Source organism: Alligator sinensis, unplaced genomic scaffold, assembly GCF_000455745.1.
Source record: "Alligator sinensis unplaced genomic scaffold, ASM45574v1 scaffold721_1, whole genome shotgun sequence".
Classification (NCBI taxonomy): domain Eukaryota; kingdom Metazoa; phylum Chordata; order Crocodylia; family Alligatoridae; genus Alligator; species Alligator sinensis.
Window position 1 is genome coordinate 1,561,585 of NW_005841857.1, and position 21,768 is coordinate 1,583,352.

A 21,768-nucleotide genomic window follows, 5' to 3' on the forward strand; every position below is an offset into this window, starting at 1 on the left:
GTGCTCATTGTTAGAACCAATTAGATTTAAAACTGTCAGTAAATTTTGAAGGGGAACTAACAACATTTGTTTTTGTGGATGATGCCAAAATAATTGATATAATGGAAGATGGACAGATTTCAAGGAAAACTGGGCTGACTTGGGTAAATGGGCATTTGACTGGCTAATTCAATATTAGAAAATATAGAGACTCATGCACAATAACCCCAATGAAGGACTAGAGTAAGCCAATAAAAGTTGAGGAGCATGAAGAATAACCATAATTTTTGAAAACACCCACCCCCCTGCCTACCCCCTACACACACATACACAGATGCACATAACCCTTTGCAGCTGCTGTAGGTATTTCTTGCCTTTGTCAGGTGTGCTTGATATAAAATCAGCTGCAGTGAAGTTTTCAGATAAAATGAAATCTGGGTAGGGGAAGCCAACATAGGCAGACAGAATCAAAATGCAGAGTAAACTGTGGGTACTTGAGGGCAACAAAGGAAAATTAGTTGTTACAAAGCCCGGCACCCAGGATAGAGATAAGCATCAGAGATATAAAATTGTGAGGTGAAAAGGAGCAGTTGCACTAGAGAAATATTTTGGAAGCATAGCATGTTCTTTCCGTGCCACCCTAATATCGCTGCCTTTCCTTTTCATGACATTTGTTGCTTTATTGCTGAATTCAGGAAGAAGTAGAAAGAGAAAAGTAGAATAAGAAAATGATGCATGCTCTACAGCTGATCAACCTTATGGTAGTTGGACAGGGTGCAGTGGTATTTAAGTGAATCAGTCCCTGTACTGCAGACCTCAGTTTCCCCAAAGTCACCCTCTGTTGGCCTCCTGTGGCCTGTTGTAGCACCTTAGCCACTCGTCACTCGCCTCCCTCACTCTTACCTGCCACGACTTTGATGTTACTGGGAACGTTTAGTGGGCTGCTTTCCGCTAAGCAAGGTTTGCTCCAAGTGTTCTGCTCCCCTCTGCCCTGTTCACCAAGATCCCCCTCTCCTTGGCCCAATCCATGGTCTCCTTCTACCCCCTTTTGAGTCTCTTGGGCTCTGCAGCAGCTCTTGGGAGTCCCAGGTCTGAGAGTTTTTGTAGCTTGGTCACAGTTTGGTAGCTAAGCCTTTGAGGCTCCAACCCCGAGATTAAATTTATATGTGCTTCAGTCAGCTTCTCCCCTTCCTGGCCACCTGGCCTGAGGCTCTCCTAACTGGGATCAGCTGCCTCCTGTTAGGACTGCAGCAAGAGCAGTGCATTAGGCTGTCTTCCTCCATCAGCTGCTCTGGGTTTGTCTCTTGCAGCTTCTCAATTTAACCCTTTGGCTACTGCAGCCCCCGATGTTGCTCTCAAGCAGGACTTAGGTAGCACTCTTGCAGTGTTCTGGATGCTGACTGCCACTGCTACCCGAGCCCTGGGCCTGGCAGGGATCTCTCTGCAGTCTGAAGTCCACGTTCTGTCCCCCGTGGGGGGATACCGTGAAGTGTCTTTGAGGCAACATTCCCCGCTCCAGGCTTCCCCTTCTTAGTAGCGAAGTAGTGGCCGTTACACCCCTGTTAATGATGTGTATAGAAAAGAGGGGTAATTAGCCATGTTAGGCAGAAGGCAGGGTAGATTTGCACCTTATAGACCAACTGTAGATTTAGAAATACAGGAATGGAAAACCCACTTTATTTTCTTTATGGTAGGCAGGTAGACTTGCACCTTATAGAGTAACTAACTCAGAGATGTACAGCATAAGCTTTTGGGCTTATTTCATCAGATGCTGTGTGAAGTAAGCTCTCTGCTTATGGAAGCTTATGCTATATGCATCTCTTGAGTTAGTTACTCTATAAGGTACAAATCTATCTGCCTGCTCTAGAGAAAATAAAATGTGTTTTCCATTCCTGTATTTATAAATCAATTCCTAAATCAGTTTCTACTTGTAGGATAGTATTAATCACATTAGAAATTAAACCAGTAGCATAACCAAAGAAAAAGCTATTAGAATAACTGTATAAACCAGTACTGCTATTAACTATCTTTAACCAGAAGTAAGAAGTAAGCTGTTACAGTCTTAGTCTGGTACAGTGCATTGGTTTCTGTCCCAGTTAGGTTCTGGCCCACTTCATAGTCGTGAAATGCAGTTTCTTGGTGTTTGCTTGTGATATTTATATGTTATAACTAGGTATACATTTTGATTGATAAAGCTTGTTCTCTTATTTATGAATGTGTTATATATTGCAGACTGCTGCTGTGACTGCATGCTTTTTTTATTAAGTTCTATTATAATTAAGAATATTGCATTTACAATCTAATTCAAAAGCTGGGATATGCTATATTAGCAAATTTGACTGAGTTGCTGTTCTGTATAATCTCTACAGTGATTTCTATTGAGATTGCTGTCCATTCAGCTCTGCAACCAAAATTTATTATATAATTTAGTTTAGTAATACATTATAGAAGATGGTGTCAACCATGTGCTGCAGGGTTAAGCTTGTAATGCTGCAGGAATTTAGGTAACTTAGTTTTGCAAAATTGCTCTCTAAAATGTTTAATGTTAACTAATGTATTCCTCGTCAAAATGTTTTGCATGTTATTTAGACCGCAGTGATCTGTCAGAACAATCTAATTCTACATGGGATGATAAACTGCACAAAATTTGCATTTAAAAAGAAATACATCAATGGGTTTAACATGTTATGAAAGTTTTATAATCTTTCAGCCTAGTGTAAGAGTTGCAGAGATTAACGTTGACTGCTGCGAATGAGGACTCCTTTCTTTTTAATCTATAATGTCTTTTTAAGAAGTGTGTGTTATAAAATAACAACACTGTGTAACTTTGGAGGGAGCCTCAAAAAATATTGGATTTTATTCTTCATATTCCTTAAGCAAGTCTTTAAATTCAGCGCATGTTATTTCCCTTTGGTTTCATTGCTTGGGAGCTGGTTGTACATCTATAACAAGATGACTAAGAACAACTTTCTAACTCAGTTTAAAGACTGTTCTGTGAAAGGGAGTCAGACTCATTTGGCCCCTGGATTCAGCCCATGGGGCTCATCACTTGACTACCAGAACCTCTGTGGCATCGTGTTAATCCTGCTTCAACACAGCTCTGGAATCCAAATAATTAATACCACTGGTTCTTACTTTGGTTTTTCCCCTGTGCCGATCTTTTTCCTTGCTGCCAGGGGCAACTAAAAACCCTGATTTCACACTACAACAGAAGGGATTCACATGAACGCTACAGAGGTTTTAACTTCCTCTCCCCTTCAAAGACACCAGCGTAGAAGGTTCTCTTTCACGTTCACTAGAAAGGTGGGTAGACATGGTCCTGACGTTGAAGAGTTTCATAGTTGGTCGGGTTGGAAGGGACCTGAGCAGATCATCAATTCCGACCCCTTGCCATGGCAGGAAAGAGTACCAGGGTCAAACGACCCCGGCCAGGTGTTCATCTAACCTCCTCTTAAAGAACCCCAGGGTAGAAGCAAGCACCCCTTCTTTTGGAAGTTGATTCCAGATCCTAGCCGCCCAGACTGTGAAGTAGCGCCTCCGGATGTCTAGCCTGAATCTACCCTCTGCCAGCTTGTGTCCATTATTTCTTGTCCCTCCTGGTAGTGCTCGGGGGAACAGGGACTCCCCCAATGCCTGCTGGTCCCCCCTAACTAGTTTGTAAACGGCCACTAGATCCCCCCTCAGCCTTCTCTTGTGGAGGCTGAACAGGGTCAGGTCCTGTAGTCTCTCCTCGTAGGGCCTGCCCTGCTGCCCCCTGACCTTGCGAGTGGCCCTCCTCTGGACCCTCTCCGTGCTGTCCACATCCCTTCTGAAGTGCAGTGCCCAGCACTGGGCGCAGTACTCCAACTGCAGCCTGACCAGTGTTGCATAGAGGGAGAGGATCACCTCCTTGGACCTGCTTGAGATGCACCTGTGGATGCATGACAAGGTATGGTTGGCCTTCCTGACCGTGTCCCCACACTGTCGGCCCATGTTCATTTTGGCATCAGTAATGACACCAAGATCCTTTTCTGCCTCTGCACTGACGAGAAGGGATTTCCCCAGCCTGTAGGTCTGCTGCTGGTTCCCCCTCCCCAGGGGCAGCACCTTGCACTTGTCAGTATTGATTCCCATCCTGTTCTCATCTGCCGACCCCTGTAACCTGTCTAGGTCCAATTGCAGCCTATTCCTCCCTTCTAGCTTGCCCACTTTTCCCCATATCTAGTGTCGTCTGTGAATTTGAACAGAGTGCTTTTTACACCCCTGTCCAAGTCGCTGATGAAGATGTAGAACAGTGCGGGCCCAAGAACCCCACTGCCCACATCCCTCTAGGTCAAAAATGACCCATCCACCAGCACCCTGGGTGCAGCCCTCCAGCCAACTAGTGACCCATTTGACTGTGAGTTCATAACCTGTCCATCAGATCTTAATTTTTTTTTTTTTATTCCTGTCCTTTAGTACCATTTCGGAAGGTTACAGCAGAAAATTATTTTTCCATTCAGTTTTCTTCTCAAGTTTGGAGACTTGGTTTTTTTGCTAGTGTAAGAGTGATGTTGCAGCTATGATGGTCCAGAGATTATGCAAGTGGCAGGCATTTATTGAGATGATTATGTTTTATTGGATCAACTGTATGGTTGGGATGGCATTAGACAAGCTTTCTGCATCAGACCTAATGAAGAATGTCTTGCATTCAAAAGCTTGTCTCACTCAATCCCAACCAGACAGTTGGTCCAATACAAGATATGACTCCAAGAAATCCTTTTATCTTGCATTGTTTCTAACATGAATTTTTATGCTACACTTCACGCAGATAGTTGATGTTCTTGTGGCATTTGATAGAACCTAGTGTGTGCTGTTCACATGAACTGGCATAATGACCAGCTTACAAATGTTGCTCTGACAGGTCAGTGTGTCCTTCTGTTTCATTCATACCTGCTTTAAAATTAGGTAGAAAACAGTACTTTTTAGAAAAAAGGGAATTATTAAAAAAATTAGAGAAGGTTCTCTTTTGATGAATTTTCATATTACATATTGATGCACATGCACACATTAAACAGTACACATGCACATATTAAACAGTAAGCTGAGCCAAAATTCCAGATTGGCCCCCAAAGGTTGGCAGAACCTACATTTGGATCCAAAGTAATGCTACTTGGGCCTTGCATTTATGTGTATGGATTTGGTTTTTGTTTTTACACCCCATTTCTTTTGAGGTCACGTGTATGCGTGAACTAGGGTGCCAGTATTTGTCAATATTAGCTCAAGTGGTCATGTTACTCCAAAGTGATTGACTGATTAAAAAAAACAGTGGCTATTTTGAAGCTGCCTACGGCCACTAAAGTAAAACTCTTGGGCTCCTGACAGACATTGTCGATCACACTATGTCTTTTTTTGCACTCTGAAAACAGAATACCATATGCACGGCTATACATATAAAGAGCAGGCTGTCCGGAGGCAAAAAGTGGCATGCCAGCTTGTACTGCTACTGCTGACCTGCTGGGATATCTCTCTATACATAACATGTGACAGGGGCCTTGGGAATAGATTCATGGGCAGTGGACAGGTGAGGTGATTGGAGGTACATGATAAACTTATATGGCTATTCATTTGAGCCTGTGAGCCAGCTTACAAATGTTGATAAGTGGAAAATGCTACTGCACTTGAGATTGAGGATGAGGTTGGAACTGCTCATTAGAAAGCTGAATGGATAGCTGCTTGATTCCTGGCTCTGGTACAGTTTTCACAGTGGAATGGGCAGTCCGACGACTTGAAATCCAAAGCTAACAAAGATAGTTCTTAGACTTGCTCCATGTATGTCATTGTTAGCCAAAAGGATAATCAAATCCTTTAAGCGTAAGAAGTAGTTGCTGTAAGGATTTTTATTATATGGCTAGCAATAGAATTGTAATTGGAAATACATTTAGATGACTGAAAGGGAGCTTGCTAGTTTGGGGACAACTTTACTGGTCAGTGGCTGCCACGCCATTTGAAACAGTGGACCATTATCAGCCATCAGAATTTTTCATGGACCACCACACACCTGTAGCATAAAATTTTTGATTGACAACACTATTAATGTGCAAGTGCCTCATGCATTCCACAGTCCATGTACTCATGGCCTTGCAGACCACATTCTGGGAATCACAGCCCAGAGCAGCAACAGCAAGGGAGTAGCTCAGATTTGCCCAGCGTAGCTCCCCACTACTTGACCCAAGGGTGGGCAAAATATGGCCCACAGGCTGGATCTGGCATGCAGAGAGATTTTGTCCGGCTTGTAGTGGGTACCCTGGTCCCGCCTGGCACAGGCGCCATCCAGCCCATGGGCATCCCACCATCCCTGGGCATGCAGTGCGGCTGGGGCAGCTCTGTAGTTGGACTCCACTTCTAGACAGCCCAGGTGGTAGTGGCTCTTTCTGGCTGCTGGGTGTAAGGAGAAAAGTGGCCATCTTCCCCTCCCCATGGCCAGGTCCTTCTTGCTGCAGGTTAGACTTGTCTAGGATGGTTTATACAGGGATGATGCCACCTTATAATTCAAACACAGCACATCAAAGCTTCCATGAAATTCTGGCACCTTCTAGTTATTTTCCTCCTGGCCATGGCTATACTGGCCATGCTTACCAAGCCAAGAAGTTGATGCTGACCAGAGGGACCTGGGTGACGATGAGGCTGTCTTCCTTTCCCTTGTCCGTGCATGTCTCTGAGTAGAGTTTCACTGACAATGTCTATTGGCTCTTTAGATGCCTTTGAGGGACAGTTGATGCTTACCAGAGTTCTCTGCTTGGCTTCCTTCCTTGGCACTCTAAACATTAACCTATAACATTCACTCCTGTTCCTGCTTTGTCATTTGTTGTCCCAAGAAATTAGTTGTTATGACCTTAGTGATCTCCATCTAGCCATTGCAGAGGGCTTGTAGTTCCTGGTGGAACAAGGCCCACTATCGTGGCACAAGAAATACCTACCTTGAGCAGAGGGTTGGATTAGAACAGTAGAGGGCAACCTTTTTGGCAAGCACGCCACAAATTATCCCCCTCACTCTCCCCAAGTCTTACTTAAATCCCCTTCTCCTTCCTAGTCTGCTGTTCTGCTTTCTTCTTCCTACCCTGTACTTTCTGCTTAATCATCTGCTCTATCTGCTACTATGCTGTTCGTCTTCTCCCCAAACTACTGTGTGCCACAGAGGCTGCCTGTGCCACTTGTGGCACTCATGCTAGAGGTTGCCCACCCCTGAACTAGATGACCTGTGGTCCCTTCTAGCTCCACTTCTCTGGCTAGGGACAGAAATTACACATAAGCTGGTATAAGTTATTGGAAACCGGTTCAAATCTGTAACACAATGGGAGTTCAGTGCACATAAACTGTTTTTAAAATGGCTGAAACCAGTTTAAGATAAACCTAGATGGGTGTAGTATCAGACAGGGTGGATAAAAATAAATTATTTAAAAAAAAATTTAAATTGGATTTTTTAAAAATTTAAATCAGATTTTTTTATTTGATTGTATTTTTAAAATATTTTTAAGGTGCTTTAAAAAAATAAACCTTTATAAAGATAGCGTTAATTTGAAGATGTATTAAAGCTAACAAATATCATCGTGGAATAGTATATTATTAGAAGTTATAATCCCTATTTGAGACGATATATTCATGTAACCTTTTTGGAAAAGTTTTATAAATAGGTCACAACAGGCCATGGACTATATTAGGGACCCAATCTTATGGGGCTCTCAGAGGCTCTTCTATAGATTAGTAAAGAAAACCACTCCACCTAATGGAACTCGGTGCTCAGTCTATACGATCTCATTAAACATTTCTGTGATGCTTGGTTTCAGTTCTCAAACTGGATTTGTCTCCAGAGATAACATCCTTGTTAACAGCAGTATATGGAGATGAGATAACAGACTTGATTACCTGCCCATCAGCCTTGTTGTCTCTCTGCAACTTTGTGAACACAGAGTCAAGCCCTTACCTCTCCCTAAAAGTGCAAAGTTTCAAGAAGTTATATGAATAGAGGATTTGGGAGGTGGAGTAGATCTGGGAAAGGAGGAGGAGTCTGGAGATAAATGCAAGAAGGGAGGGGCAGTAGAAACAAAAGAGAAACATTTTGAGCAGAATATTCCAGAAGTCTGGAGGGGTAAGTTTCTGAGTATACCTGCTCCACTGATTTGAGATCAAGTGAGGGAATGTTACGGTAGAAGGGAAAAACCTATCATGGCAGCAGGCTTGCCAGGCCATAGAAGAGAAAAGAAATCAAAGATGAGAAGAAATGTAGAAGAAAGTAAAGAAAGCCCTAAGCTAATAACATATAACTGCAGTGCTCATTTGATGTCGTCCTGATACAGCATGGCAACCCCCCCCCCCCCAAATTGCCATCATTAAGATCGGCAATATCCATGATTAATCTAGTGAATTGGAGATGGTTCACCTCCCAATGACTTCACAAGCATCTGTTTCAACTAGCTCTGGTAAATAAAATGACCAAATCATAGTTCAGTTTTCTGATGTAGCTGCAAAATTAATCTGAAAAAAATATCAAAACAAATCAGTGCTTTAAAATGTATAATGTGTACCTTCTAAAAATGAAACCTATATCTATCTCTGAGTTGTGAATAATATGTATTAAGGTTATATCAAACAACAAAGAATGCAGTTTTTGTAGAAAACAGGGATTAAATCAATGCTTCCTGACCAGTGATTTAAATCTTGATTGAAATCATTTTGATTTAAGTCAAATCCACCCTGGTATTAGACTTAACCGATTTAGGTTACATCAGTTTGTTGAACTTCTGTCCCAGATCTCCTCCAGGTTCAAGCTAACTCAGTCCCCCAGCATCCCAGGATGCTTTGCACCTCCCCTGCAAACCACCCCTTGCAGGAGGGGTGAGCTAGATTTGGCTCAAGCTGTCTACCCCAGCCAAGCAGGGAGGTGTGCTCTAGCCACGTCCCCTAGCTTCTGGCCTGAGCCACTGGAGGCATGTGGCTACATTTCTGGACTCTAAAGTCAATGTCTGTTCACTGGTTTATGTGTTCAATCTACGCAATTTAGATTAACCTGCAAAGATTGAGTCAATTCAGCCTCAGGCTTTTAGATTGTCTATACTTAGCCTCTGACTCTTTTCTCAATGTACTGTGTGTGCAGTAAGCATATTATTTGTGTTTCTTGAAATAATAAAAGATGTGGTGTTAGTTTATTCATAGCATTTCTCCATGACAGAACAGGACAGTGTTTAAATCCATAAACAGTCCACCCCAGATACCTCCTATATTGGTATCTTTTTTGTACTTAGAAGGTACTAGAGTACAACAGTTGCTATAAAGTGGCTAAGGCAAGCAGTTTAATCACACTGATTTTGTGCTCTGAAATTACTGTGAGCTTCATTAAGAAAAATCATTATTATGTTGTATGAATTTCTAAAATATAAATAAAAGTGCATGGCTATGGAATCTCAAAAGTTTGTTATCAACAGTATGTCTGTTGTTGCTTGTTTCAGGAAAGATGTTGGCTTAAGGAGATTTTTTCCGAAGAGTTTGTTGGATTCTGTAAAGGTAATTATAGTTCCACTAAATCGTATATTATAAATCCATGAACAGTATATTTTTCAGAACACTTGAAGGAAATGTGAATGATTTTGGATTCCATTAGTCTGCTTCAGATACCTAAAGCCTGGTAATTCTGTGTCTTGTATAGTAGTAAGTGGGTTGTTGTATAGTTATTTTTTGGTCAGAAACATACTAATTACTACCTTTCTCACATGTTAGTAGTGTTTAATACCACGTAGATAAACAACAGATAGGGGCACTGATGACATCTGGGATCTTCACAAAAGTGACATGTGACATTGCAGAGTAAATATTAAAATAGGGTTATTTTTCTCCATGCAGTCCCATGAGCAGTGCCTGAGTCTACTCGCACAGTTACGTTCTGTTATAAAGCACCTTCCAAAAAAGATTGGAGAATTTTGGAGGAGGAAAGGAGGAAAACACATGATTGAGAAGTCATCAAAAGCTCAAAAAGAGCTTGCCTTGGTTAGCTTAGCAAAATTGAAGGCCTAGAGGCAGTGTGATTGCTTTCACTACCTATATTGTGAGAGGAACACTAGGAAGGAATAAAGAACTAGTAAAAGAAAGACAATATTCGTACAAGAACAAAAGGATAGAAACTGGCTAGAAATGAAAATAAATTAGAAGCGTTTCTAATCACCAGAGATGTGATTTCTGGGACAGTCTTCCAGTAGGAGTATTAGGGCAAAAACTACAATACTTGGAAGATGGAGCCTCATCAGTTTATCATAGGCATTACAGACAATCCTCAACGAATGACTTTGAGTTGCGATGAATGTCATTTACTACGTTTGTAAATTGATTCATCGTTTTGACATTCTGACCTGGGATTCGTCTTTACGACGGTTGATACAGCTGCGTGCAGCTGGTAAGTAGTGGAAGAGAAGCGCTGTGGGGGGTCAAATCAATGCCCCCTGTGGTGAGGGAGGGACTGGGACTGGGGCAGATGCTGCCCCACTGGGGCTGGGCGGGTGCAGGGACAGGGTGGGGTGGTGGCTCCCACCATTGCACGCTGCTCATCTGATGGCTTGACCTGGGGTTTGCACCGCTCCTCCCAGGCTGTGGCAAATTTTCAGGTGGCTGCAGCCGCCCCATAGTCCCTGCTCTGCCACCCGGCCCAGTCCCAGGGCACATGCCCCCCCATGCCCTCAAAGCTGCAGCTCGTCCAGAGGGCACGGGATGGCGGCTCCTGTTGCTGTGCACCACTTGTCCTAAGGCAGCACAGTGGCTTCGTCCCGTGTCCACCCTGCCCAGCTGGTGAGCAGCGGGAGGGCATAGGGGGGTGCCCCAGAATTGGAGTGGGGGCTGTTGGGCTGTGCCAGGCACCAGAAAATTCACTGCAGCCCGGGAGCAGCAGCACAAACCACTGGTCAAGCCACCAGAAGAGCAGCGTGCAGCGGCAGGAGCCACTCCCCCCTCCCCCCCGCGCCTCCCCGGCCCCGGTGGGGCAGCATTTGCCCCGGTCCCAGTCCCTCCCTCACCGCAGGGGGCATTGATCTGCCCACCCACGCCACTTCTCTTCACCAGTTACCAGCTGCATGCAACTGGATTGAGCATTGTAAAGGAACCAATCCCCCATTTGTAACACTGTTCCTATGGGAAAATTGGTCCCGAGTTACGGTGTGTCAATTTAAGAGACAGTTTTCAGGAACCAATTGCGTTGTAAGTCTGAGGACTGCCTGTATATGTTTTATATGACTGCAGCAGGCACATGCATGCAGGGGTGGCTGTGGTGCTTCCTGGTGGCCATGTATCCCTTGCCTGGCTTGGGCTCGACGGTAGCCCTCTCTCGCTCCACGCCTCACTCTTATTGAAGGTTGTGTAAGAGAGACTGCCCATGGGCTCTGAGTGAGCCTCAGCCTGTGTCAGTCCCCACAGGGCTCCTTCTGGGTCTTCTTAGTCACGATCTTGCCCCCTAGGTTAGTAGGCCCTCTCGGCTTGTCTGTACCTCTGTCAGATAGCCTTAAGGGCAAATTGTGTGGCTCTGTTCCTCCCTTACATCGTGCCCCAGGTCTCGTAGGTGTTCTCTCTCACTGATATTGTCTATTTAAACACTGAGGTCCCCTTGGGCCTTTGGACCACCTAGTCCCTTACGCGGTCTCTTTCTGAACTCTTGGAACCCCAGTCCCGCACGCAGCCCCTCTTCTGGGCTCCTGGACACCCTAATCCAGCTCTCAGCCCTTCTCTGGGCTCAGGGACCATCTAGTCCAGCTTAGCCCCCTCTGAGCATGTGGACCCTAATGTGGGTCTCAGCCTTTCCCCAGGTTCCAGGACCCGTTACTGGGCCCTGCTTTCAGTCCATGGGCTCCTGGGTTACCAGTTCTCTACGTAGGCCTTAAGCTGCCACAGCAGGGATCAAGGCTAAACCACCAGCGCCACTTAAATAAAAAAGTCTGCCAGAGGGCTGAGATGCTTCACCTCAAACCCTCTCTGGGTTTATCATAAAACAAAGGCCACTTGCATATAAAACCCAATATTTCTCTGCCCAGGTGACTTGTCTCTCTGTTCCCAGGCCTGCGGAGTTGTTTACGTAAAATTCAAATCCCTTTAGGAGCTCTGCTGCTAGGAGCTCCTCGCTTCGTGGCTGCTGGGGAGAGACTGCCTGATGGGTTCAGGCTCTGGGCTTATATAGCTCCCACCCGGGTCAGGAGAGCCTTCATTAGCCCCCTTTGCCACCTGAAAGCGACCTCTCAGGCTGCTCGTGCCCCCAGTGCCCTGCTAAAATGACCTAGTTCCCTGCAGTGTGGGGGACTAAGGAACTTGATGACCCAGGAGGTCCCTTTCAGGCTTGTGTTCCTGTATACAGTAATTTAGATATATCAATCTTTGAAACTTGAAATACACTACAGGGTGCAATGGGTGAACAGCAGTGTTACATGTGTATGGGATGTTATTTAGTGCTGCATGTGTATGGGATGCTATTTTTGGTTAATAGCTACTCTTTTCTATTTACCTATGAGAAGATAGTTCTCAGCAAGCTGGCTTCTCACTTTGGATTAAGTCCAAAAAAACCCACCAAAACCCCAAATGAACCAGTCTGTTCTCAGATAAACTGAATTCATTTTTGAGATCCTCTTTCTGAAATTCAAGGGACTATGTATGCCAGGTTTCCCCCCATTAAAATCGTAACAGCTCAAAACCACCTCATAATAAAAATGCTGAAAGATCTGTAGCTGTGTCACTGCTGTTAGGTGCCATTATAGCATAGCAATTAAAGAAGTATTTTGTATATGGCCTCACAAAATAAATACACTGATTTAGTCTTGAGTTACAGGTGCCCTCAGAGAATATAATTACATTTACAGAAAATGAGTATTCAGTTTTGGATGTTGTATAAAGCATCATCCAAAGGCCATTTCACAATTCCCCTTCAAGCTTCCTTTGCAAATTGGAAAATTATAGTTTAAGCCACATTTGGTTAAACTAAAGAGTGCTGGTGATAGAACCTGTAAGTAGATGTGAACACAGAGAATCCTTCAGGTGTACCTGATGTCTAACTAAATTTGTTTTTGACGGGTACATCAATATTATTTCTTATGCATCCTCCAGACATACAACCACAATATAAGAATAGTTAGTCATTGTCAGACTTTCTCATGGTTCTAATTTTTTTTTTTTGTGAAAGATTTAATTTTAGCAATAAGTTGCATCATTTCTGCTTTCATTGACAAATCTCTGGCTGTTCCTGGGTGATGTAAATGATGTGTAAGAGGTACATAAAATTAGTTTGCATAAAAGGAAGCTGCTTTTTATCATTCCATCCAGTTATTGTAGTTGCAAGTCAGGTTTTGGTTTGGGGAAAAATAAAAATGCATGTTTTTGACAGTCTGACACTATGGCATAAGCAACTGTGAAAGGCATTAAGTCAGTTGGTATTAAAACACCCATATGCAGCATACAAATTGTTGCTCAGATGCCTAGGACTTGATTAATTTATGGAAGAAAGACACCTGAATGGCAGGTGGAAGATTTTCAGAAATGCTTATTGTTGGTTTAATTGATTTTACTTGGATATAATCTTTCACTACGTTTACTGGGAACAATTAATCTAAGGCTGCATACACACATTTAAATGATCTGAGAGAATTCTCCCAAATGCTGACTCCTTGAAAACCAGAGAGCATTCAGTGCAGACGCTTTGCAGGCATGTGGCTCTGGTGTATACATCTCTCTCAGTCTACCAAGAGACAGATGGCAGCAGTATGCGAAGCAGCCCTGATTGGCTGCCCCAGGCTGCTCAGTCAGCCTGTAGTCTCCCTGCAGTAGGAAGTGGAATTGTGAAGGGGGCGTGTTCTGCTCCCTGCTCAGCTGGAACAGCAGGTAGTTTGCTAAGAAACTGTCTCTTCTTCCTATGTAAAAAGTGGGGGGAAATCTAGTGCACTTGTGCTAGTAGCCTGCAGACTAATTCTGAAGGCCAGGTATTTATATTAGGGCCTCCTTGGCTTTGGGATTAGATCTGCTTGTATGACTTCCCCGTATTGCCAGAGGTTGGCTTGAATGTGAAGGGAGGGATTGTTTGAAGATAAGGAATTGTTTGAGCATGTTGAATATGTTGCTTTTTGAGTTTGTGCTTTTTGTTGTGGCATAGAGTGGCATAAAATCAAGGCATTTCCTTTTTGTATATAGCCGGATGTTCAGCCAACTTTATAAAAGTATTTATTCAGAGAACTATAAAGTTACAGCTGCTTCAGAGACCTGTACTAAAACATGTGCTTTCCAGAACACAGCCTTATAGTTCCAGAATGGAAAGCGTGGTTCCTTTGACTGCTCCAAATGTTCTCACCTTTCTGGACTAGAGGGAAGACTTTGCAGCTTGTTTCTAGGATAGCAATATTTAATAAAATAATTTAAGTTAATTTATTTCTAAAAACTTTGATATCATCTGAGACTTTAAGAATCCAGACTCTTAAGGATATATGACTAGAGGAAGATGTGCTAGCTTTTATCACATTTGTTTTGATTTCAGTGGGATAATTCATGTGTTGGATCAGAGTTTATAAGACAAAAAGAAGTTATACACCCTTGTGTGGTTAATAGGAATAAATGTATTCGGCTCCTTTATTGGACTGATTGGAAAAAAATCAAGAGGCCTTGGTTTTCATCTTGAATTCAGGATACAGGAGGGTTTTGTTGCAATGGAAAAAGTTAACATGACTGTATTGTATGTAAATAATGGCATATGCTTTAGCAATTAAAAGATATATACACAGAAGAACTTCTCAGTCATAACAAAACATGAGTATTATTACAACTCACCCACCCACTTATTAATATTACTGTAAAGAAAAAAAAAACTTCACTTTTGTGTCCAACTAGAACAGGATCTGTCGACAGACCATCCTGTTGAAGGATGGATATCTACTTGCCAGATGAAAGTAGCTAAAGATTCTGAACAGTATTTTCAAAATTAGCCATGTACACCTAACCTACCTACAAATTCAGAGGCATATGCAGATTACATGAACAAATGGCCAGTCTGATGCCTAGCATATGTATGCACATAAGTATATGTAAATGTATGTTTGCAGCTAGATTTATTCTTATGAGAGAAGACTTAGTGGAGTGTTTCATAATATATGCAAAGCTGAGGTTCCTGATAGCAATCTTTTTATATTTGTAAGAGGTTTAGAAAGCAGAGGTAGACCAGGAACCTAGAAGAATTAGCTTATGCAGGAAATCTTAATCATACCATCTTGTACTATATTTAATTTAGTTAAATTGTTCTTAGCTTTGTTTTACATGTACAGTGCCTATGAGTAAATAAAGAAGGGTTTTGCTATTTAACTAAATTTGAGAAACAGAGTTCAGCATTATTAATATTAGGTTGAACCCTTTTTCGTGTTTCATTAGTAATTTGGGTAACTGCTACAGATACTTAAGTGATGGATTCATTTAGTATTCATAATCACTGGCACCACTTTAGATGCACAGATATTAAGTGATCTTTAAATATTTTATTACACAGGCCAAAACACTACGTAAACAGATCCAGCAAACATTTCGACAGTTTGCCAACCTCAATCGAGAAGAAAGTATTCTGAAATTCTTTGAGATACTCTCTCCTGTGTATAGATTTGACAAGGAATGCTTCAAATGTGCTTTGGGTGTAAGTATAGGGGCTCTGCAGTCAGTGGAACACACAATGAAACAGTAGGTCTAATTGGCATTACTCAGCTCTGCAGTTAATTGCCTGTGGGTAGTTCACACTTTGATTAAAAGGGTGCTCTTTTTAAGTTTCATTAACCCCAAGAGGATATTGATTACATTCAGACCTTTTGAAATGGCTATTTCCGTAGTATCAGAGTTTGGTGTGGCATTTAACACTTTTATTTCATACATATTACTGCTTAGCTTCTGAAAGCCCTGGAAAGGAAAAATAGCAATTTCTTAATCATTTAATCTTGTTTAAAGAGTTTAAATGTTTGTTAAGATTGTTCACTAAAGTTTGAAATACGTGCACTGGAGAACTTCTGTCCAAAATAATTTCTTCTCTTCCCCTTTAAACTTCACCATCCCCTCCCCCTTCGTCACAAAAAGTCAAGCTGGATTATTTCAGTAGAGCTGGCAATTGGCCCAGAAGACGGAATCAGTTACCTTACGGACAAGGGCGCTAATGTAAGTCTGTTTCTGTTTTCCTGTCTCAGCGACCGTCTTAAACTGTGCCTCACTCCATAGTCTGCTATTGTGAATGAAGCTTTAGACAAAGATGAATGAAAAGTCTGATCTTTGAGCTGAACTAAGAAAAGGCAGGAAATTCAAAGTAAAAGCTGTTACTCGGGCATTAACTCATGCTGTGGGCCGGAGGCAAGCACAATGATAGGAAATAAAGAGCTAGTGTCAAACTTAACTGTGGGGCTGTTGGCTTTGGTCAGCCGTTGAAGCTCACACTTAAGAAACCTAACATATTGGTTCGGCATTTTTTAACTAGAAACGTGGTACAGTTAGATGATTCTAATTAATTTTTTCAGCAGAATATTTTTTGGATAAATATGTCCTTGAGTCAGTTTTAAGCACATACAGTGCAGCCATTGCTGACAAATCTGAACAGCAGCAAGTACACCAGGGATCAGCAATGTTTTGGGGCCGAGCACCAAAAGCCTGGCAACCTGGACTTGGAAGACATCAGCATAGCAGGGGTGGACGGCAGGGAGCCACGGGGGGCCCGATCCTTGTTGTGGCAGCGCAGTCCCTTCCCTGCCGTCTGCCCTGAGGCACGCATGCAGCCACTGCCGGTAGTGCCTCCCTCTGCTCTGCCCCATTTAGCCCCCACAGGGGTGCCAGGCTTTGCAGGCATGCAGCCCTGGCTCCTTCCGCACGGTGGTCCCCGAGGCACGTGCAGCAACGAGCTGGGTTGGGACTCCGGACCCTGGTGCAGTCACTTCCAGGCTTGCAGCTGCCTGCCACATCCAGCCCGGGCTCTCGGCAGCTGCTGCCTGCCACGGAGCCCAGGCTGCCCACAGTAGGGCTTACAGCCTCCCCACTGCCTGCTGGGAATATCCTGGGCTCTGTAGTGAGTGGCAGCTGCCCACAGCCCAGGCCAGATGTGGAATGCCAAGCAAAAATGCTTTGGGCACATGTGCTGGGGGTCGCCAACCCCTGAAATGCACCTTGTTTTGTTCTTTTTGTACTTACCTCATTTACTTTGTGTTTATAGTCAATGGATCCATTTAACCTGAAATAGACTTATTTGACCCTTCTGCCCCCAAGAATATGACACAGGAATAACATGCAATACATCTGTCCCCTTGACTGTTGTGCTCTGTTAGTTATATCAACCTGCATTGAACTTAATTCAGCGATAAAGGAAAGATTTGGAAGTGACGTATTGAAGTGAGAACATAGCACTAGAAGGTTTTTTACCCTTTGAGTTGCTGGAAAGTGGAAACAACCCTGTGACCTATTGTTGTGGTGCATATCTCTTGAAAATGCAGGGGGTCTGAGTTCATGTCCCATGGCTTACCTGGCATGAGCCTGCCATTGCTCAGCAATGACCTCTTCAGATAAATATGGCACAATGTTTACTGCCTGAATTCAGTCTGTGCCTCTTCACAAATAGCATGACCCCAATGGGGTAAAAAGTCCAGAGAAACGGGAGGAGAAAAAGCCCAGGGTTGTGAAAGAGAAAAGCTAAATCTCAGGTAGATATGAATTCAGATTTGTCCAGTGTGATTTAGGGATCAAATGGTTTCCCTATGTGTAGCATCAGGAGTGAGGGAGAGTTACAGGCAGGATGCAACATTTATGAACATCTCAATTTTTGTGGACTTTTCTCCAGCCTACTCACCTGGCAGATTTCAATCAAGTGCAAACCATTCAGTATTCAAACAGTGAAGACAAGGATAGAAAAGGGATGTTACAACTTAAAATATCCGGGGCACCTGAGGTAAGATACTGGCACCTATGATACTTTTAAAATACTGATCATGTTTAAAAAAAGCTAGAGCTGTTTTTTGAGCTGGCTGTTGTAAAGTTGGCACAACAAAGTTATTTAAACTTATGAATTTAAACAACAACAAGGACTTGATCTTGTAGGGATCCTTTTTTCAGAGGAACCTAAATAAATTAATACCTGCTAAAAGAAAGTTGTGAACATTAGAGTGCATAGAAAATATCACTTGAGAATATTTTTGAACTTTGTTATAGATGTTTGTATAGTCTATGTAACTCGTTTCAAAGTACAAAGTATGTTCTTTTAAAGATGCTGTGACAGTATAGTATTGAATTTGTGCCCATGTACTAATATAAAATTGCATTGTAACTGTTTTAAACATATGGCTCCACAGATACTGATATTGGTGCATGCAACTGAGATTGAAGAAATTATTGTGCAATAAGACTTCTGTAAATTGTTATTATAATACACCAGTTAACTTTGTTTACTCCAGCTATATAAGTAACTACATCTTTGACATCACTTCTTACTTACATCCCTATTACTCTGACTCTCTGAATTTTTTATTGATAACATAGATTAAAATTATGAACAATTAAATTAAAACAAATAGGATTTTGCATTATTTTATCATTAACTAAAGTACAAACAGGAATGGTTTATGCTATCTGGTAATAAAAATTAAAAAACAAACAAACAGAACTCCTAGCAGTTGATCGTTCCGAATAAAAATGCCATGGTAAGTATTTATAATACTGCATAGACTATATTGCACGTGTGTTATTTTGAATTGTAATTATGTATTAATTAAGTGAATACAGAAGTCTCTGGATAAGGACGAGGGTGAATTTAACCATTTTAAAGGGGAAAGGAGGGGTGCTGCTTGGGAGTACACAGCAGCTGATAGAATCCTAGAATCAGTGGACCGGAAGGGACCTGCAAGATCATCAGTTCCGGTCCCCTGCCATAGGCAGGAGGTTAATGAGCTCAAATTAGCTCAACAAGGTGCTTATCCAGCCTCCTCTTGAACACCTCCAAGGATGGAGACTGCACCACCTCTGCTGGAAGTGTGTTCCAGGTTCTAGTTGCCCTTACGGGGAAGTTCTTCCTTATGTCCAGTCTAAATCTTCCCTCTGTTAGTTTGTGTCCACTGGTCCTCATCCTCCCTTGAGGTACCTTTCTGAAGAGTTGCTCCCCAGATCTTGGTGCTCCCCCCGACATACTTGTAGGTGGCTATCAAGTCACCTCTCAGCCTCCTCTTAGACTAAACAAGCCTAGTTCCCAGAGTCTCTCCTCATAGGGCCTATCCTCCAGGCCCCAGTCATGGAGGTGGCCCTTCGCTGCACCCTCTTGAGCTTATCCACATCCTTCTTGACGTGTAGTGCACAAAACTGGGCACAGTACTCTAGCCATGGCCTCACCAACACTGAGTAGAGAGGGAGAAACACCTCCTTGAATCTATTGGCAACACATCACTGATGCGTGCCAGACTTCTGATTTCCCTGCTGGCAACCTCATCACACTGTTGGCTCATGTTCATCTTCTGGTCGATTGTGACCCCCAGGTCCTGTTCGGATGCTGTGCCAGCCAGTGGGCTACTGCCTACCCTCTAGCTATGGTAAAGGTTCTTCCTACCCAGATGAAGGACCCGGCACTTTTCCCTGTTAAGCCTCATCTAATGCTCGGAAGATCCGCTCATAGAACCAGTCTGTCAAGGTCATCCTGGATTCTTGCCCTATTCTCTGGTGTGCCCACATTTCCTCACAGCTTGGTATTATCTGCAGACTTGCTCATAGAGTATTCCACCCCTTCATCCAAGTCATTAATAAATATGTTAAAAAGCATGGGTCCAAGCACGGATCCCTGTGGGACACCACTGAAGGCAGCCGTCCACAATGAGGCCATCCCATCTATCACAACTCTCTGGGACCGGCCTCTTAGCCAGTTATCTACCCACCTCACCGTAGGCTGGTCCAGGCCAGTACCCTTCAGTTTAACTGAGAGAATTTCATGAGAGACGGAGTCAAAGGTCTTAGTGAAGTCTAAGTAAATGACGTCTACCTCAGGTCCCTTGTCCAGCTGGTTAGTTACCTGGTCATAAAAGGACATGACGTAGTTAGGCATGATCTACCCTTCACAGAGATAGGTCTGCTACATCTGCCTGAGCCATTAGCAATAGCTAAATCACCCCAACTTTGACCTTGACTGTAGTACCAGGAGAGTAGATTTGGAGAAGGAAAAGCAGTGGACATAGGACCAAGTTTTTTTAGGACTTCTGTATGAAAAATTTATAAGGAGGACAAATGCCTTTGGGATGACTGTCTTCTTGTGTGCTTTCTAAGGCAGGAGAGAGATGGGTTTGTGAACTTCTAGGAGTGCATTATGTATGCAGGGAGAGCATGGGAAAGGCACAAAGCTGTGAGAGAAACATGCAAATGGGGCATAGATGCTGGCAGAATCACAGCAAATAAGGGAATAGGCAGACGGACAATGTGAAGATGCTAAGTCAGATAAACGGCCGAGGGGAAGGAGTTAAGTAGTGCTCTGGAAAAGAGAGAAGCTAGAATTTGTTGTGATGGGGATAAAGGAGACTAATGGAATTTAATGATAGGGAATAGTGTTCTCAGGATAATGAACAAGGGAAGTTGTCATTATCTCAGAGTGCCCAAGGTCACCATGGTCCAGCAGTTTCTATTCCTAGCTCTGCCACTAACACCCCGTGACTTTGGGCAGATCCCTTTCCTTCTCTTTCCTTTTCATCTCCTGTCTTGTCTGTTTAGGTTGCCAGCTCTGGGACAAGGGCTACACATGTGTGCTTGAGTAGTGCCTGGCACAGTGGGGCTCCAGTCCAGTGAGTCTCTGGGAGCTCTCATCAGACAAATACATGACAGCAGCAGCAATCGTGCTTTCCAGGCATGCTGCAGAGCTCTTTTTTCTTGGGTCTTTGGGACAGAGGATGGCTTGAGAGAGAGTGGGCAGGATATTCTAGTGATTACAGCAGGGCAGGTGTTATTGTTGTATTTGTAGCTTACTGTGTTCTTTCTGTATTTTAATTTGACTTCTGTAAATTTTAATTTCTTTAAAAGTGTAAATTGTGTTAATGTTACGTTTCATAGATTTCATAGACATTAGGGCTGGAAGGGACCTCAGAAGATCATCAAGTCCAGCCCCCTGCCCAAAGGGCAGGAAGTCAGCTGGGGTCATAGGATCCCAGCAAGATAAGCATCCAGTTTGCTCTTGAAGGTGTTCAATGTAGGCGCTTGAACCACCTCCGGCGGCAGGCTGTTCCAGACCTTGGGGGCTCGGACAGTAAAGAAATTCTTCCTTATGTCCAGCCTGAAACGGTCTTGTAGTAGTTTATGACCGTTCGACCTAGTTGTCATCCCTTGGGGCGCTCTGGTGAACAAACGTTCCCCCAGATACTCGTGGTCACCCCTGATAAACTTATAGGTGGCCATCAGATCACCCCTGAGCCTGCGCTTTTCCAGGCTAAAGAGTCCCAGGGCTCTCAGCCTGTCATCGTAGGGTCTGTTTTCCTGACCTCTGATCATGCGCGTGGCGCTTCTCTGGACTCTCTCAAGCTTCTCCACATCCTTTTTGAATTGTGGAGCCCAAAACTGGAAGCAGTACTCCAGCTGTGGCCTCACTAAGGCCGAGTACAGGGGGAGAATGACGTCCCGGGATTTGCTTGAGAAGCATCTATGGATGCAAGCCAGCGTTTTGGTCGCTTTACTAGCCGCAGCATCGCACTGCAGGCTCATGTTCATCTTGTGGTCAATGATGACCCCCAAGTCTCTTTCTTCCATAGTGCTAGCCAACATAGCACTGCCGAGCCTATAAGGATGCTGCGGGTTTTTTTTCCC

General features: G+C 43.4%; 1 protein-coding gene across 14 annotated transcripts in view; it reads left to right on the top strand.

Annotated features, from left to right (window-relative positions):
* Positions 1-21,768, top strand: part of PTK2 (protein tyrosine kinase 2) — a 312,007-nt gene that overhangs the window by 184,646 nt on the left and 105,593 nt on the right. For 13 of the 14 annotated variants that reach the window (XM_025214534.1, XM_025214537.1, XM_025214598.1 and 10 more), the window contains exons 8-11: positions 9,444-9,498; positions 15,479-15,619; positions 16,051-16,128; positions 17,789-17,896. In XM_025214534.1, the coding sequence (XP_025070319.1) occupies positions 9,444-9,498; positions 15,479-15,619; positions 16,051-16,128; positions 17,789-17,896 (382 nt within the window). The remainder of the gene's footprint in view (positions 1-9,443; positions 9,499-15,478; positions 15,620-16,050; positions 16,129-17,788; positions 17,897-21,768) is intronic. The other variant, XM_025214603.1, reaches the window with a different exon arrangement.